General features: G+C 50.9%; 1 protein-coding gene across 1 annotated transcript in view; it reads right to left on the bottom strand.

The window, feature by feature from the left end:
- Nucleotides 1-15267, bottom strand: part of CCND2 (cyclin D2) — a 29569-nt gene that overhangs the window by 12327 nt on the left and 1975 nt on the right. The window contains exons 2-4 of the mRNA XM_070620538.1: nucleotides 14652-14867; nucleotides 11963-12122; nucleotides 2592-2740 (exon numbers count right to left, since the gene is read on the bottom strand). Coding sequence (XP_070476639.1) covers nucleotides 2592-2740; nucleotides 11963-12122; nucleotides 14652-14867 — 525 coding nt within the window. The remainder of the gene's footprint in view (nucleotides 1-2591; nucleotides 2741-11962; nucleotides 12123-14651; nucleotides 14868-15267) is intronic.

The raw sequence follows: 15267 nt of genomic DNA, 5'->3' as shown, positions 1-15267 counted from the left end.
CTTCATTTGCTAGGGTGTTACACGCTTTACTCTTGATACTCCCTAGCATTGCTAGGTTCCTTGAAGGCAGGAGCCTCATCTTTCACTTCCCACGCACCAGCCACCCACCCCAACTTCTGCCATGCCTTGGCTCCATGACTGGCTCATCTATTATGGCTTGCTCATCATGCAATAGTCTGCAACAAGTGGGCCTTTAATAAATACTTGCAGAAACGAATGGAGAGGGAGTGCTTGCAATACACCACTTCTTGACTCACGAAATGGTAAACAGAGCTCAGGAAGCAAAACTCACCTCCCTCCAAATGCTAACGCCTTCCAAATTCTAGTCCTTTCATATGCCTTCACTCTGGGCTTCAGCTCTTCAGCACACACAGGCTGGTGGATGGGGGCAGGCTCAGCACTTGGAAGTTAGGCACACACAGAAAGCCCAGCCCGCTGCTGCGCAAGCCTTTCCACTAAGAACGCTCCCAGGGAGAGAGTGAACCAGCCTCTGGGGAGCAGAGGTAAGCTTGGAATTTACTGAGGTCTCAAGATGTTATCTGAAACAGTGGTATGAATTTTATATTCTACTATGTTCATGCGTGGGTTTTAATATTAAAATGTTTAACCCTGGGTCCACTGGTGAGAATGAGGCACATGCCTGCATCTCCAGGTTAATAGCTGGGATTTATTTATTGGAGGAGACCTCTAAGCTGGTTTTGTATCCATTCAACTCAGTCTGACAGCTGACTTGAACAGACTGGCTACATAGTATCTGGAAAGGGCCAGCAGTTTCTCCGGGATGAAATGAGAGACTGGATTGCAGTCCTGAAAAGCAAAGCATAGCCCAAGAGCCTCAGTGGCACCCCAGGAGTGAGCTCTGTCCATCTGAAACCAATAAAGGGAGACAAAGAGATAAGGAAGAAGGCTGGAGACCGGGTGGGGCAATCAGCCAATCAGAGCAGGTCTATAAATATCTGAAAGAGGTTACAATGCCTGGGGGTCAAACTCTTGTCACTGACATTTTTGTCTCTGGGGGTCGAGGAAGGGCTTGTCTGAAGCTGGTTGGGAGTCCTTTTTGCAAGGCAGCCTTAATAGGAGATATTCAGAAAAGGAAGGAAGCGTAACATTTCTATAAATGTTAAGTTCTGTCCAAGATTTGTCTCTAGAGGATTCAGAAGGCATTCTTCACGTGAAGCTGCACGGGAGGGGTCTTTTCAATCCGGATTTTGGAAACCACATTTAAAAAGCCTATGTGTTGGAGCCAGCATTTTAAAAGCATATCTGAGAACTGTTTCAGAGGAGGACCCACGTTTGTTTCCTCACGCCCTTCAACACCTCCCTGAGCCATTTCCCTGAGATGGTAATAAATGCCAAGGCAAGACAGAGGCGGGTGGATGAGAAAGCCAGCAAACTGCAGCCTCAGGCTCTCGACGTTTGACCTTCTGCTCAGTGTCCCTGGTGGAGGCATCAGCCAGGCCTGTGAACCACATCATCCCTTAACTCAATATATTCCCACCGCGGGGTGTTCCGAATCCCCCAGGCACGTCCCGAGGGAGTCATCACGAAGTTCCCCTGCATTCTTGGGCCCTTCCATGGTGACTCGCGGGAAGGCCTCCGAGCTGTCACCCCTCTCTCAGTCGCCTTTAAACCGAAGGCCTTTTTCAGACAAAAAGATTCCAGGAGCTGCTGCAAGGGTGGAGTGCAAAGTTCCCAGGGCAGGCGTCAGAGCTTCCAGGTTCTAGCCCCAGCTCCGCTGCTGCCCTCCCCTCCCCCAGGCCTGTGACCTCTGCCCTCTGCACTCCAGCAGAAACTAAAGGAACTGCTTCTGACCTCTCAGAACCACCCTGGCTCTAACCTTCCGAGGTTTGCAACTTCCAACCAGCTGACTCAGAGCCTCACTTAACCCTGGTCTGTCTCAAAACCTTTCTTCTTCTAAGGAGCTTCAGATTCTGCCAACTAGAATTACAGCCTGTGGGCTGTCCACAGGGCACACACAGGGGAAAAATCTATAGCTAATAATAGTTCCTTGAATTCATTGGGCACTGTATTCTTTTAAGAGCGCTTTTGAATCCATTACCACACTGAACAAAAGGGAAGTGAGAGACGGGCGGGGCTGAGAGGTTCGTCAAGGGTGGGCACCACTCTCGTGGTGGGGCGCTTCTTGCATCTCCACTCCGTTCAGTGCAGCTGATCCTGGCTCTAGCTGTCCCTTCTCTCTGTGCTTTCCAGCCTCAGCGTGTGTGAGCAGACACAAAAGCTCCACACTGTGGAGGAGAGGCAGCCTGACAACGTGGACATAAATGGAAATTAAGCAACACTTCAGACCCATTGGGAAGCCCAGGCCATAAAGGAAAACTAGGAAAGAGCCCTCCCTTCCCTCTGTATCTACTCGCTAAGTTCTTTGCTCTATGAGATGGTGCACAGGTTTTTGAAACCTTACAAGAAGGCCACACCTGAGTTTTGTACTCCCTTGGATGTTGATCTTAGAAAACGGAAACCAACCACAAAAAAAATATACCTCTGACACATCATCGTCAAACCAACTGTCTCTTTCCCTGAGCTGACAAAAGAGACGTCTGGTCCTAACCAAGATGATGGCTGCCACCTACCACGTCTGTGTTGGTGATCTTGGCCAGCAGGTCTACCAGGGCATCACCAGTCAGCGAGCTCACATCCTCATCCTGCTGGAGCCCACAGATGGCAGCTCCCACACTTCCAGTTGCGATCATCGATGGCGGGTACATGGCGAACTTAAAGTCTGTGAGAACAAGAGGCAGAAGGTCAGGGCACAGCAAGAATCTGGCTCCAGGAGCTCCCCAGCCTGAAGACACTCAGAAATAGGATGGTGGCAGGTCAGCTGTACAAGTGACCCCTTACCCTACAGACGCATCCTCTCTTGACTCTTTCCTTCCCAAGACACCATTTATTTATTTGCCACCTCACTGAGGTGGTTCGATTTGAAAGGAGGAGACTGCGGCAGGGAAGGCAGAGTTTATCTGAGTGCGCACAGTGAATTCACAGAGGACTCAGGGTCCCCAACTCTCAGCCCCACAATCCTGTGAGGGGCGAGTGTGTGCAAGGGACTATTCTCGGCCCTGGTTGGGAGGAAGGTGAGTGAGACACGGTCTCCTCTGGGGGTGACGGCAGGAGCAGAGCAAGGAGGCCTGAGACCAATACAGATGAGACAGCCCACGTGCCACATAAGTGGGACAAACCAAGGGTTCTAGATGTGGGAAGGAGGAGGTAAAATTTTATGAAGAACAGTAATCCTGATGTAATTTTGCCACATTCTCTGGACAGGAATCAAGGACTAATGTAGCCCCAAACAAGACGATTTTATTTAAAAAAGGAAATGAAGTGAGAGAAGCAGCAACAGAGGGAACGAGATGGTGGGAGCCGAGCTTCACACAATTCCCAACTTCTAGCCCAATGCCAAGGACCTCAGGACATTAGGAGAGAGAAGGGGAATTTAATCACGCACCCAAGATTAACCATTGCACCATAACCAGATGGATAAGCTGGTTTAGATTTTATGACTCTTGGACCTAAAAATTCCATTTTCTTGCTGGGAAAAAAAAAAGTGGTTTGCTAGAGAGAAGTGCAAAATGAGAAGAAATTTGAGGGGCTCAAACCCCCTCCACTTCCGTTTCTCCAAGAGGATGCTCCTAGCACTAGAGAGCTCAGCTTGGGAGACCAAACCCTCAATTTCCTCTGAGCGCTCCCCAAAAGGGGCTGGTGACCAAGATCAGCCACTGCTCCATCCATCAACACAAGAGAAGGAAACCTACACCTTACTCCTGTTAGTGCCGCTGACAGCTACCACCAAGCAACACACAGTACCTTACACGTTATGTCCCGTTTCAGCTGCACGTCAACCATGTAAGGTACACACAATTATTACCCTCACGTTGTGGGTGAGAAACCTGAGACTTCTGAGGGTCTGAACTGCCCTCTCCCCTGCCCTGTGCTGTACGTTAAAGAGGCTGTCGTTTCATCACTCATCCTATTAACGGTCTTGGAGGGGAGCCCATCTTCCACAGCACGCTCTCTCTAGTTTTAGCATACTCCATTGAGTTTGCTGTACGTAGAGTGGGAGGGGGTCAGAAGGGAGGGTTCAGAGGGAAGACATGGGTCATGTTCCACATTTCAGCATAAATATTAGGCTGAATCTAGAAAAACAGTCAACTTAATATTTCTCCTTCTTCCTCTTGTAACAATGCACCCATGCAAGCACCCATATTAGTAATGTCACCATCCAGCATCAAGTTGGTGGTGGTCTTAGAAACACTGCGGGACCCCAGACCATGCACACGCCCTCCCTCCCGCCTCCGCCAAGACCCACGAACAGAGCGGGCCTGGCCGTCTGGCCAGCTTTCTCCTGGACTTCCTTCCCTTAGCTCACTCACATTTCTACCTCTTGAGGGACATATATTGTGGCGTTCCACCCAAAACCTGCTCTCCACTGACTCCTCCAGTGCCTTATCTATCCCCTTGGCTGGTGACAAAGCCAGCCTCTCTGCCTCCTGCTCTGCTGGAGGTCTCTTCCACATGGGGTCACAGGAGACTGTTTCTCTGCCCAATAACCTCGTTAGCTTTCCCCTGTGACACTCATAATGCAGATGAGGCAGCCAGCCCATGGCCCTGGGCCCAGAGGCACTGGGTGGGAGCATCTGGCAGGGAAGGGCATCTCTGCCCAAGGCCTTGGACCAGGAAGCACACCTCACACATGCCTATCTTTGTTGTTCTGCTGCATGCAAAACCAACTCCTATTTTTAGCAAATTAATTAACTTCTGGAAGCCAGAGAGTTTATATGGGCAGTCCTGGGGTACAGCAGGTGCTAGAGTTGCCCAGAAGGACTCCACCTCCCTTCTTGCTTTGCTAGGAAACTGCTGTGGGGAGTTCCCCTGGAGACACTGTCCCCTGCCCCCAGAATTGGGGAGCACGGTGTGCATGAACATGGCTGCTTCTCGGCAGCTCAGAGTGGCACAGACCAGGCAGAGTGCTCCGGTGGCAAGAGAAAGAGCTGCTGGAAGCTGGGCCAGCCACTGTGCCGTTCCTCTGCCGCCCATACAGCAGCAAACCAGTGTCTTCTCTAGCTCCCTGAGCAACTGCCCAGCTCCTCTGGGTTAGTCAGACAGGAGACAACATTAGCACTAAAGCCGGGTCCACACTGTGGGACCGTGGGCAAGTCACTTCCGCCCTCCGAGCCCCAGAATCCCATTTATCTAATAAGGGGTCAAGTTAGATCAGTGTTTTTCAAACTTCCAGCTGCAACTCATTAATGGGTCATGAAGTTCATTTGTGGGTCATGACCACCATATTTGTTGTTTAACTGAACAGAATAGGATAGAAAGTATCAGTAAGTAATGCATGTAGTAAGGGTAAACACTGTTTTGAGAAACTTTTGTATCAGTTTGACATGTATCGTGAGTTTGTGTTATAAAATGTATTTCTTCCTTCATGGTTGAAGTCAAAAAGTCAGAAGACAGCAGAGTGGCTAATCTCCCAGATGCCTTCCAGGTCTAATTTGCTTTTACTCAAGGTTCTGTACTAAGAATGAATCCCAAGGAAAAGAACAAGAACGAGACAACAGAACACAGCACAGCTTCCCCCCGCCAGCAAAGTCACAAGGCATCTACCCCTCTCAGAGCAGTGCTAGTTCTGCATGGCATCAGGGGCTGCCCCAGGCCCACTCGCAGGGACACCCCCTCTCTGTGGGTAGGGGAAACAGCAGAGACAAAAACACCAGAACGAAACATCTGAAGGGTCGTGTCCTTGTACTAGTTCTATTTAGTCAACTTCTACAGTCACCCGTGGAAATTTCCACCCAACCCATTCAGCCATTCCTGGAAACCTTAAACTTTGGCTGTGTAACCATACTGAGAACCACTCACGATATCCACTTGAGAGGAGGCGGCAGAAGAATCAAAACTTCATGCACATGTGCTATGATCAAGGTTATGATCTTCCAGAAATATATGAATACAAACACACATGCGTACGGATGAACTGAGAGGATACAAAGCAAATGTTTGTAAAATTTTCTACCACTGGGGGGGAAATATGAACGTTTGTAAAATTCTCTTGTAATATTTTATTTTAGCAAATAAAAACCAAGTAAAAACCTCTTAAATCTCTACATCTCTTGGTCAAAAAGGCCAACAAGCCATATCTTGGTGCAGAAGGCACACCCTGGGGTGGGGATCTATCTCCACCCTCAGTTGCCCACCTGGAAGGATGAGACATTTGTGACTTCCTGAGATCCCTCCTTCTCCTGCAGCAAGGTGACAGGCAGTTAACTGACCAGTGACCCGTTCTGACCCAGTTCTCACAACATGTTCCTCCCTGTTCTGGGCAGCATGGATGACTCCCCCCAAGATACACAAACACAGTAATACAGCACGGTGCATTCTAAATGGCTAGGTACATACAACATGGATAACTTCCAAAGAAACCTCTCAAAGAAAGGAGGTGCTCAAGTGGACAGGAGCATTGGAGACCGCGGAGGACTCTCCAAGGAGACAGGAAGGATTTAGACAGCAGAGTTAAGAAGCTCCAAGAATCAGAATGTGGAGGACACAGGCTGATGTCCCTCTACCAGCTGTGTGAAGATGGGCAAGTTACCTGAGCTCTCTGAACTTCCATTTTCTCACCTGCAAATAAGGATAATGATACCCACCTCATAGGGTTGTTCTGAGGATGACTAAAATAATCCATGTAAAAGTACAGTGCCTGGCTCATGCTAAGCAATAAATGTCAGCCGCCGCCACCACCGTCATCGTCATCACCACCCGTTCTCACCACTGGAACTTCCTGTGGGATGGGGATGGGCAATTCTGACTGTGGGAGATTCTGTTCAGCATCTGCAGGGGCGAGGAGAAAGGTGCCCAGCATCCGCAGACTGCAGGCAGATGCTGAGAGCAGGCCAAGCACACCAAGGCCAGGAAGAATGAGGGCTCTGATGCCTGGAGAATTCTGCACTATCAGTCATGTAGGTGTCCCAGAAACGACCTCATCAAGTCCCCAAAGCCTTCTGCTGGTTTGTCAGGAGCAGAAGCCAGGGGCCACAGGAGAATGAAAGAGCTCACAAACATGCAATGAAGGAAAGACAGAAGTTGGCACCCGTCTTCCCAGTGCACCCCACAGTCATCAGCTGTCTCTCACCCAAAGGCAAGGACAACGCCCACATGCTGGAAGCCTCTGCATGGCCTCCTCCTCCTCCTGGTGAGGATGTGGAGACAAGGGGCAGATGCTAGGGTGATCCCAGCTCTGCAGACAAGCACGGGCGGCTCAAATGCTGTGGGCCCATCCATGGGGTAGTGATGGCAAGGTATTAATCCAAACAACTCCGAATTCATCTATTTCAAAACCCTTTCTTTGACAGGTGAATCAATGAACTCTTGAGAGGTTAAGTAACTTGTCTAGTGTCTAATGCTGGGCCTGGAGTTAAGATCGAGGCTTTTGGACTCTGGATCCAATGTTCTGTATAACTTACCAGAAGGTGACTAGCTCCTCCAGGTCACCTCCCACACCCCACCAAGGAAGACAAGGTCGCCTTTCCAATCAGAAGTGCAAGAAAGAGCCCTGGCTCAGGAGTCAGAGACAGTCCCGGTCCCAGCCATGGCCCCCAGCACGTACAAGCTGCTAACCTCCCAGGATGCCAGAGGAGCTCCTCGGGGCCCCGCTGGACCCCTTAATTTGGGAAAGGGCAGTGAGAAGTGCTCCCAACTTGGCACCTTGGTAAGATTTCTCTGAAGAGTTCTGATCTAAATGGGTTGAAAAACCATGGATTACCGGGTGGGGCAGGCAGCTCAGCCCTGCTTGTTTTGGCTGCAGCGGCGGGGCCTTGAGTGCAAGAGCGGCTGCTGTGCTTCTGCTCACCACTAGGGGGCGAGAGGCACTTGTTCCGAGGCTGAAGAGACCCAGGGAAGCCCCAGCCAGGCATTTCCCCTCTCCTCCCACCAACCTGCAGTCAGGTGGAAGTTTAAAAGGCCAGAACCCTGGGCGCTCATTGGCCAGCAAATGACGTGAGCAGCACACATGTCATCTGCCACCCCCAGAATAGGTCCAGCACGCCCTGTCCTTGTGGGGCAGGACTGCCACAACAAGCTGATGCCAACTTCACTCCAAAGGCCGAGGGGGAAGGGGAGGGGAGGGAGACGGCTGGAGAATGGAAACAGCCTGCTCCTCATTCATCTATAGCTAGACAGGAAGTGAGACAGCCCTCCTCTCACTGCCTGTCCCCACAGGGCGCACTCACAGAAGAACTGAGACTCCCGGTTCAACATACCACTTCCCCTCAGCCCCATGACCTCTCAGCTGTTGAGGCAGCTCAGGGGCTCACAGATGGAAAGGCAGTTTCAATTCTTCCTTCCTGACAACCACCAAGGCCAACCTCCCTTTCTGGATCAAGGGCCAAGTCATCCACCCTCTCTGGGCCACCACCGTCTTGCTATAGCCTGGGGATGAAAAGTCAGGAGACATCTTAAGGCAAAGCCAGGAGGACTCAGAGAGCACGTGGGTTGTCATCAGCACTGGGACCCAGGCCCCGGGGTGGTGAGCCTGGTCCTCATGCGCGTGGCACAAGAGCTAAGCATGGCATCTTGAAGTGGGGCTCCTGGGCAAACAGAGGGAGATGTGGGGTGCCCTGGGTAGGGAGGATGAGCACCTCCTCCCCCACCCCCGCACCGAGTTCAAACTCAATGCCACCGGCTCTTCTAGACTAACTGGAATCATCTGTTGAGCATGATATCATGCGTCAAGAATCTCCCAAGGCCAGAGCGCGATCCTGAGTCATCTCCAATGGTCTTCTTCCCTCATCAGAGACCTGGAGGCTCCACCATCAGGGCTACAACCAGGGGACGCTAAGACTCAGTTCTGCTTCCTGGGCATCAAAACCTCTAGGAAAGGGTGTACCAGGGGCTGGCAGTTATAAAGGTCTCGACCTCACCCAAAGGCCTCCAGTGACCAGGACCGGCCCGGAGAAGGACGCCAGGCAGATGGAGGCAGTCTCGCTCCCAGAAGCCATTTTGGACTGAGCCAGGAAGGGAAGGAGGGCACCTCTGCGTCTCAACACCATCTCACCCTCGGGCCCCTTACGGGAAGACTGACACTCCACTCCCCTTCCTGCAGCCCCTCTGTGCTCTCCTGCACTCTCTTCCCCTTTCACACACACATACACTCTCCATGCAGACGGCAGAACGACTGCCAGCTCTTTCACAACCAGCTTTCCCCATAAACTAGCCACACAGCCTGAGGGCTGGCTACTTTCTCCTCTGGACCCACCGTGGGCCTCCAAGACCCCAGCTGCAGGTGCTTCTTCAGCTCCAGGACAGAATATCCAGAATTGGGGGGAAAGGAGAGAGGCATGAGGCTTTAAGGAACAGGCTGGAGTGTCTCCGGATCACCTACCTCTGGTCCTCCAGTTACCTTGCCCCTGCTACCTGCCAGACAGCCCTCACCCATGCGTCACACTCTGGCCCCAGAGTGTGGAATCTCATCTAACTGGAAGGCATTTCCTCCAAGAAAAACAGCCCTTGGCCTTCACGCTGTCAGGCTGACTGCCATAACCGCCACACAGTGGGGATGCTATGCGACTCAGTCACCCACCCAAACTCAAGGGCAGATCAGGAAAGAAATGCCTTGCAAGACAGGCCCGTCCTTTCTAGACCGAGGAAGCTTCTGAGAGCCTTGCTCTGCTCTGACTGGTCCCCGGCTGAGCTCAGCACTTGGTGCGTGGTTTTCCTTTGGTTGGAGATGCTCTTCCTCCCATCTTTCCCCACCCCCTGCCCAAAGCTAGTTCAAGGCTCCCAAAGGCAGTATCCGCGACTTCCTCTGCCTCCCCTCAGACCTCTGTCGTCAGTCCTCGAATCCCAGGCTCCCTATTCTGGCCCCAAAGTTGGCTGCCACCCCAAGGATCTAGGCAAGGAGGCCAGGAGTGGGGGATGGGATTCTCAATTTTAGAAAATGGACCTTTACCGAATCTGGGGACCTGCCTGTGCCTGGTATGTTCACCCACCATCTCTACCCCGCTCAGAGATCAGAGAGGAGGAACGGGCAGACAGACCCCAAAAGATCTGTCAGTCAAGAGACAAGGTTGAAGCAGAACTCTGGCCATCAACAGCTGGGCAATGGCGGAGCTGCAGGTCAGGGGGTCAGCTGTCCTAGGGCCAGAGAAAAAAGACTGGTTGACCCCTCCCCCAGAGTGAATCATGACAACAGGGAGGAAAGGGACAGCCGGGCCTGGGAGATAAAATGACGAGTCAATGAGGGACTGACCTCTAAGGCCCAGGCCAGACAGCAGAAGAAGGGAGGAAGCAGAAGAATGGCTACTGTCTAAAAGGCAGCAAGCAAGGATCTATGCAGGCTCTGAAGAATGGTCCCAGGGCTGCAGGACAGGCAGCTAACTCTCCCACAAAGGGGCACAGGGCACAGACGCAAGCCGCAAGCCGTGAAGTCCTGGCTGGATCTGGAAGGGCGGGACTAAAGAAAACAGCGAGAGGAAACCTGTGCCCTGGAATCAACCGTAGGTGGCTTGGAATCCGACATTCGAGCCAGCGAAGGCAAAGTGAGAGGTCCTGCCGGAATCGGATGAGGGCAGCTGGAAAGGTCATCATATCCATCTTAGTTGGAACAGTTAACATCGGAAATGGCAGCATTTTCACAGTCAGTACCCAGGCACGTCGTCCTGCACAGTCCTTAGTCTACAAAGTACTTCCTGGCACATCAACTCTTTCTAATTTTCATTTGCCAATCACCCTCAAAAGGCTGTAGGATCATGTATCAACAGGCATGTTTTGCAGATAAAGCAGCTGAGGTTCAGAGAGGTTAAGCAGCCTGTCCAAGGTCACCCAGTGATAAGGAGGAAAGCCTGACCTTTTGACTGTGAACACAGAGCATATACAGTATTGCATATTATATGATCATCTGTACATACTCCTGAATAACATGTAACAAGGTACTGAAAACAGTTAACCCCTGAGCCCACCTACGCAACTCAAGCACTCCTGGCAAACTTGAGCTGAACTCCTCCCCACGCCCCCCGGGGGGCAAAAGGTCTGCCCAGAGGGTGGGTTCGTTACTTAATTCTGATTGTGAAAATACGAACTCCTGACCTCTCTCCCCTGAACGATTAAGGTTCCAGGGTCTCTACCACAGCCACTACCAAGAAAACAACGGTAGAAACTGTCCAAGTTCAATTTAACGAGACAGCATCAACCACTGTCTTTAGTTTATTAGGAAAATGCAAAGCAAACGGGGCCAATAAAAACTATGTATCAATTGTGGGATCAACATGACGGGTGGAAAGCTTTTAACATGAAAAAGCCACTTGAGACTGCTATGTACGTTAAAGGCTACAACCCAAGTCTAAACTCCCCACGTGAAGGGAAGGCGTCAGAACCCAGGACTTAGAAAGCCAGTCCTTGCTGCCAGCCAGCCAGGTTCACTCCCCCGGCCTGCGGAAGGAACAGCTAGAAGGCTATAAATGCCCCACAGTAAAAAGAATTCCTTCGGCCTCCCTTACCACTTATCAGGGCAGGCAGCACATTTATCTCGACGGTGTGCCTTTAACCTATATTTGCTCCCACCCCCCCACCCCCCAAATTTCCTCTTGGGCTTATCTCCAAGCCATCCTTTTCCTCAAAAGATTAAAGATTCAAACACAACCAGAGAGCAGTATATATAATTTTCAAAGAGTACTTTAGACATCATAAAGAATATTTTAACAGGTACAATTTTTTTTCCCTTACCACACCTGTCCTCGTAAACCATTTATGAGTTCAGCAGAGAAAGAGGATATACCAGCCCAGATAAAGTAAAAAGAAAACAGCCCAAGAATGAAACCTTGGACTCTAGATTAGTGGGGACCACCCCCTTCCCTAAACCCTCAAACCCAAGGAAGTTAGCACCCCGCTCAGCCTCCCCTTGAACACTCCCCAAAGGGCGCTCCAGCCTCCCCCGGCTCCAGGCGGCTCCTACCAGTGGCACACAGAGCAATGAAGGTCTGTGCGTGCTTGCGGATCAAAGGCAACTTGTCATTCGGCTGGGGCAGCTTGCGGAGGATGTGCTCGATGAAGTCGTGAGGGGTGACGGCTGCCAGGTTCCACTTCAACTTCCCCAGCACCACCAGCTCCCACTCCTGGTAAGGAAGGGAGGAAGAGAACAGTATAAAACCCGACGGCTGCCCTGGTGTCAGGGCCTGGGGGTTGGGATACAGACCAGTTTTAACGATGCTCATTAGGACGCTGCTAGATCGTAAGGTGGACCCATTTGTCAAAGTGTCCCTAAAGCTTTGAAGTTGCTGTTGACAGCTCTTCTTATGCTTCAAATGTCAGGCTCCATGGAAAAAAATGAGTGCCCAGGTGGCAATTGCCAAGATTCTGCTTTCTTCTATTTCTTTTCCTCTCCAGCTCTCCCACCCCCACCCAACCCTGACTTCCATGCAATGCTTTTGCCCGCCCATCCAGAAGGTTAAACCCACAATAAGAAACTGCCAAGGTCATTATGGCCCTTTGGTAGTAATTTATTGTCTATGTCCCTATCACTGGATTAATAGGCTTTTTAATCCTCATGGAGAAATGATGCACACAGATGAAGCTCAAAATAAGGTTCCTTGGCCCAAATCCTTGGCAACCAATTAGCTTGCTTGTAGTTGGTGCCAAAAAGTGCCATTTTCCTCTCTACTATTAAAACGTCCCCCTCGACATATAATGCAGTAATCTTGGGGAAACGATACTCAGCCAGAGAGCACCCTTCCACCTAGATGTTGCACAGGCCTGTCATCACGATTGAAGGATCGAGATCATCATTAGTAACCTCACTTTGCAGCTGGAGGTGATTCAGGGCAAGGTGAAGGTGCTTGTCCCAGGTCATGAAATCCCTCAGTCCAAATGCTGGGACAATACAACCCTGTCCTCTGGGGGCCTCTCCCCACAGCCCACCTAGTGAAAAACCTGTTTCTCTCCCTCATGGAGGTATTTTTGGGGAGTTGTGTTCACAGGAAAACAAGCCAAAAAGAAAACCTTAAAAATGTGTGCAATCAGAGGGGAAATAGGTCTATCGATCAACCATCATCAAAAGAAGGAGAGGCAGAGACCCGCCTGTCAGTGTACCCCGCTCTCCCATGCACCCCAAGATGCCTGACTCTCTTTCGTTTGCTGAGCCAGCAACCAGAGTCCCAGCCTCCTCCTGCAGCACGAACCAGCTGTGTGGTCTGGGGTGGCCTCAGCTTTCTCGTCTGTAAAATAGGACTCCTCCAGACCCCACCCTCTGGGATAGAGAGACAGGTAATGGAAAAAGGCACGTTTATTTGGAGCAAGAGAAATGAGCTTGGGGGGGGGGGGTCCCAGAGAAACTGGAGTGTTCTGAAGTATACCTCAGTCCACCATCACCTTGAAATAAATGAACCAAAAGAAAAATAAACTAGTCCCAGTGCTAACGATTTTTTCTTTACAAGCTTTAAAGGCTGCTTTGCCTTTTCACAGAGGGTGAGTAAAAAACCCGACAGACTCCGAACAACCAGGGTCTTCAAAGATGGCTTAGAATTCCAGCCCTCCCTCACGGGGGCATGTGAGCATAAACCACTCCGCTTGTCCCATTATTAAAGGAAGCAGATCTCCCAGAAGAAAGCACCTTTCGGGGCCTCTCAGACCAAACCAGAAGCAGCTGAAATCTGGCAGCGGTTCAAAGGTGAAGTCATTCATGCCCCTCTCTACATTCTGGGCAATTCTATCCTTGCACATGTCTGCCACTAGATGGCAGCACAGCCCCAGAAAGGATGGCCTCTCTCACAAAGGGCTCAGTTCTAGCAGCCAGGCTCAGCCCTGTGGACTTCGTGCAGGCCTTGCCAGTAAGCAGGGGGCGGGGGGCGGGAAGAGGGGGCCCCTTTTTCAAACAGTGCAGAGAAAGGTGTGCAGACCACTGAAGGTGGGCCTCGGAGCCGCTCTACCATTCCAGGGCTGTTGCAACATGGACATCTTAAGTGTGAAGCTGCAGGGAAAAAAAGTTAGATGGGACGGGGGAAAGGTTTGTTGGCAGAAACCCAGAGTCAAGACAGGACCCCCGTGGTTGTATAGCGGTCACAGCCCCACTGGAGCTAGGAACCGAGGCCTCAGATCCCTCCAAAAAATGCCAAACTTTGACTCTGCTCAGAAGTCTAGGAGCTGATATTTAGTGAACAACTACTATGTGCAGGTTCTTTTGAGATGTTCTAGATACGGAAGACGCCACCTTTGAACTCAGGTACTTAGGAGACACACCATGACCTTCTTACCATGTGAGAAGTCAGACTATTTTCTCAGAATTCAGTGATCGAAAAATTGGAATTTAATTAAAATATTGTCATTATGTTCCAAGCCTCCCTTACACACACTCACACATGCGGGCACACGTGCACACGCACGCGCACAACTGCAAATGAATCCCAACACCACAAATCTCCGTGGGGATCTTAGTCCCGGATGTAGCCTCAGTGCTTGGCACAGCAGCTAGCACACAGTAGGGACACACACAGTCTAATGTTAAATGAGATACGTCCCCTAAGTGTGAAAATTCCAGTGTGGGGTAATTTTGCATCCTGAGAATCTGTTTTGGGAGCAGTGGGTAAGAGCACATTAGGCCAGGAGGCAGCGAAGAGCAGGAATGGAGGGAGAAAGGAGACAGTCATTACCAGCAGCTCCTGAGGCTTGATGGAGTTGTCGGTGTAAATGCACAACTTTTCTGCCGTCAGGGGAATGGTCTCCTTGAGCTTGGAGGCTAGGAACATGCAGACAGCACCCAGAAGCTGCAGATGGGTCTTAGGAGTCGGGACCCCTGCCAAGAAGCGGTCCAGGTAATTCATGGCCAAAGGGAAGACTTCCTCTTCACACTTCTGCTCCTCACAGACCTACAATGGGAGAGTGGGGGGGGGGGGGGGGGGCGGGGGAGGGGGAGGGAGAGAATAGTATAAGGAAAAGAGAAAAAAAAGAGAGAAAAAGCATAATCTATGGAAACAACAAAAAATATTTAATTTTGGGGGGGAGGGGTGTAGACTATGTGATAAGAATAAAGACGAGGAAATTGGGGTGACTCTAAACAGCCCATCCGTGCTCGGGTCTTCCCCGGGAGCCTGAATGAAGAGAGAGGCGGCTTCAGGACCCGAAACCAGGAGTCAAAGAACCGCGCGGCGGCCGCCCAGCGCGACGCTGCCTTTGGCTCCTCACTTCTCCGCTCAGTCTCACTCACTCACTCTCTTTTTTGGATTTCGTCATCTTTTCAAAAAATCAATAAAAATATTCTGGAAGCTC

This window comes from Equus przewalskii, chromosome 5 (assembly GCF_037783145.1).
Source record: "Equus przewalskii isolate Varuska chromosome 5, EquPr2, whole genome shotgun sequence".
In the NCBI taxonomy this organism is placed as follows: Eukaryota; Metazoa; Chordata; class Mammalia; order Perissodactyla; family Equidae; genus Equus; species Equus przewalskii.
Note: the sequence above shows the minus strand (reverse complement) of the source record. Positions and strands in the feature narration are given on the sequence as shown.